General features: G+C 53.6%; 1 protein-coding gene across 1 annotated transcript; it reads right to left on the bottom strand.

The window, feature by feature from the left end:
* Positions 1-241: 241 nt before the first annotated feature.
* JKF63_00224 (uncharacterized protein) lies at positions 242-1,561 on the bottom strand (the record flags this gene model as incomplete). Its single annotated transcript, XM_067896276.1, has 1 exon — positions 242-1,561. The coding sequence occupies one exon, from the start codon at positions 1,559-1,561 to the stop codon at positions 242-244; it is 1,320 nt and encodes a 439-aa protein (XP_067752433.1).
* Positions 1,562-3,386: the final 1,825 nt, after the last annotated feature.

The following is a 3,386-nucleotide window of genomic DNA, read 5'->3' as shown; positions in this document are numbered from 1 at the left end:
TGCAGAGACGTGGGAGAGGATGTGATGAAACATATCAGGACACCCCTATCGCACCCCGCGGAAGACCATCCACGCCGTACCGCCCTTCCCCCACCCACCCACTCTTCAGTACACACTCGGAGGTTCGTGCCAACAGCGCTATCGCCGCTGGACTTTCCAGTTCGCTGCCTCTGGACCTCCTCGTTTGGGTCTGGCACTGCCCTGAATCATGAGTCCTACTTTTTTTTTTGCACCTTCTGCCTCATCCGGGGTTGAAGTCGGCTGCCACTTCTTTCAGATGCGGCGCAATACGGCGGCGCAATACGGCGCTGATAGAATGGAAAGTAAAGCCCTTCTCCTCGGTACTCATCTTTACGGAGCACTCTGATATTCGACGCAGTGCGTTGAGCTTTTCACGCAGGTACTCGTTGTCGTGGAAGAGGTCACTCGTGGAGGGGCGATGCTCGGGGGTCAGAGTGAGCAGCTGGTGGCACACAGACCGCAGCTCATCGGAGTAGAAGACCGGCAGCGTGGCGTAGTTGGAGTGCTGTATTTTGGCGTGCAGCTCCGAGCGCGTGGCGGCAACAAAAGGACCCGTAAGCGCCAGGAGTTCGTAGAGAATGACACCCAGGGCCCACATCTCGCTCTTGAGAGAGTACCGCTCGCCTCGGAGGGCCTCTGGACTAAGGTAGTACGGCGTACCGCACCCCGTTGACGCAACACACTGGCAAACCGGATCAGTGTATTTCTTGGCAAACCCAAAGTCACCCAGCTTGACGATGCCTGTGCTGCTCAGAAGAATGTTCTCTGGCTTCAGGTCATGATGGAGGATGTTTCGCTGATGCAAGTGATCGACTGCCATACAGAGCTGCACGAAAACAAAGACGGCCTCCGCTTCGGTAAACGGTGTGGCCGAGGCGGCACGCCGCCGAATCTCTTGGCGCAGGTTACCCCCGTCCACGTACTCCATGAGCAGCAGATCCTCACCGTTGTCACCCTTGTCAGTCCCCTCAAGGCGGATGATAAAGGGCGAGTTGCACTCCTGAAGACACATAGCTTCGTTGCTGAGGCTCCATGACTGAGGAGGAAGCGGTGCTGCGGACTGGTCCGCCACCTGAGGCGAGTGCGGCGAGAGAGCAACCTTGCGTGCACAGTCGCAGGTGCTCTGTGACTGCTGGTGCTGCCTCTCCTGGGCCCTCTTCCTCTCACGTGAGGCGGCCACTGGCATCGGATTGTATATTGCCTTCACAGCCAGAAGATGGCGCTGCACACACTCCTCAACCAAAAAGACACAACCGTACCGGCCACGGCCGAGTTCGCCGCGTAGTTGATAAGTCGGTGCCACAGAGCCGCAATTCATGAATAGCCCCATTCCACCATGCGCAGCTGAGCCCGCAGTTTGCCACGCCAACCGCGGTGAAGTCTTGTGCAGTCCATGTGAAGTAGCGACGGGGGTCTCCCTGCACGTTTCACTGCCACTCATCCCTGCAGTTTCGGCGGGCGTGCTGTACACGGTCGCCGCGCAGACTTCGGGGTCATCCGGGTACAGAGACGGGGCCGTAAACACTGATGACATCTTCATTCGTGGTGAAAAGTTTCTGTTTGTCTGTACGGGGGAGGGGGGTGCAGAATAAGGCGGGCGGGGAACGAGGAGGATTTTGAATTTGATTGATATATATTTGTGTGCGTGTCTGTAGAATCTTCGACCAACAACAACAACAACAAAAAATACAACCACCCCCTAAACGGAGAGAAGCCAAAATAGAGAAGGGGGGGGGGAGGGCGGAGGCAAATGATAAGACGCGGAAAAAATCGTCAGACCGATACCGACTCAGCGGGGGGGGGGGGGACGAGAGTTGAAGGACTCAATAAAAACTTTGAGCCCCGAAGAGAATGCACAACAGAAAAAAAAAAGCAGAAGAAAGAAGAAGGGGAGAATAGCAGGACAGATACAGAAGGGAGGTGGTGTGCGCGTGCCTGTTTGGGTGAGACTAGGCGGACGGGGAGGGCGGAGACGCACAGGCGTACCCCAAATAGATCAGGAGTGGAATGATCTTGTACGGGAAAGAAAAGCGAAAAAAAAGATTTAGATAGGTACATAAAACAATCTTTTTTACATACACGGACACAGCAACACAGACTGGAAGCAGAGGTGAAAAAAAAAAGAGAGAGGTAGAATAGAAAGAAAGACGTCAAAGGCCAAGCGAAGTGCGAAGCAGACTTTTGAATAGCAAGAGCAAACGGCGGGCCACGATCACAATGTGAAAGTGTAAAAGGGGGAGTGAGAGTTCAAAAAAAAAAACGCGCGATAGACAAGGAGGGGGAAGAGGGGATGCGAGGAGGAGGGGGAGGCAAAGAGATGGAGAGACAAGAGGGGGGAGGGGGATACACCAAGCCAGAAGGGTTCAGGAAGAAGCAAAAGTGATCATCAAATTGAAAGAGTGAGGGGGCAGAGAAAGACAAAGACGAGGGCGAAGAAGTACAAAAAAAAAGACGAGCAGGGGGCTAAAAAGAAAAAAAAAACACCCAACCACGAAGACGGGTGAGGGGCGGGGGGACGAAGTATCCGGGAAGGGGCGGTGGCGGCGCCGGCGAAAGCACAGAGAACAGCAGCGAAGGTACCCAACGCAGGTTTGAAAAAAGGCTGATCAACACAGACGGCACCTATCGTCAAAGGAAGAAGAGGGAAATGGGCGGGGAGGAAAAGCATGCACACACCCCAAAGAGAGCGCGTGTGTGTGTGTGTGTACTTCTGGATATCCTCTTTTTGGGGTCGGTGCTACGCTCTCGAATACAAATGCCCTCGAGAGGAAGCACGAGCCCACCGATCTTCCTACGCACACTGCTTGAAACAGAGAAAACCACACCCCAAATGGCCCGAGGGGAGTAGAGGCGGGGGTAGGGGGAGTAGCACAAAAGAACGCCCACAGACTCTCAGAAAGGCGGAGGCAAAGTCGAATAAGTGATGGATACGCAAAAAGGGGGTATCAGGGACTAAAAGAAACGGGGAAAGCAGCGTGGAGATACGGAAGTAGTTGGGGAGGGGAGGGGAGGGGGGGGGGGGGGCAGACGCGCCGCCACTACCAAAAACAAAGCAAGTAAAGTTACTCAAGGAAACCCAGAAGAAAAAAATGCAAGAAAGAAGCAAAGGCAAGGGTGTTTAAAAAGATAAACACAGAAAAACTCGCACACACAACCAGGGGTGAGGCAGTGATGAAAAGAGGCACGGTGAAGACAAAAAAAAACGGTCACGGAGAATGGTACTTCGTTATTCTGTTGCTGTGTTTGCTGATTTTTTTGTTTATTTGTTTCTTATGAGCTCTTCCCCCTCTCAACGCATCACGTATAGAAGGGGAAAGGAGGGAAGGGAAAAAGCACGTCTACACACAGAGGCACAGACACACAGG

Source organism: Porcisia hertigi, chromosome 36, assembly GCF_017918235.1.
Source record: "Porcisia hertigi strain C119 chromosome 36, whole genome shotgun sequence".
NCBI lineage: Eukaryota > Euglenozoa > Kinetoplastea > Trypanosomatida > Trypanosomatidae > Porcisia > Porcisia hertigi.
This window is presented reverse-complemented; position numbering and strand designations above follow the sequence as displayed.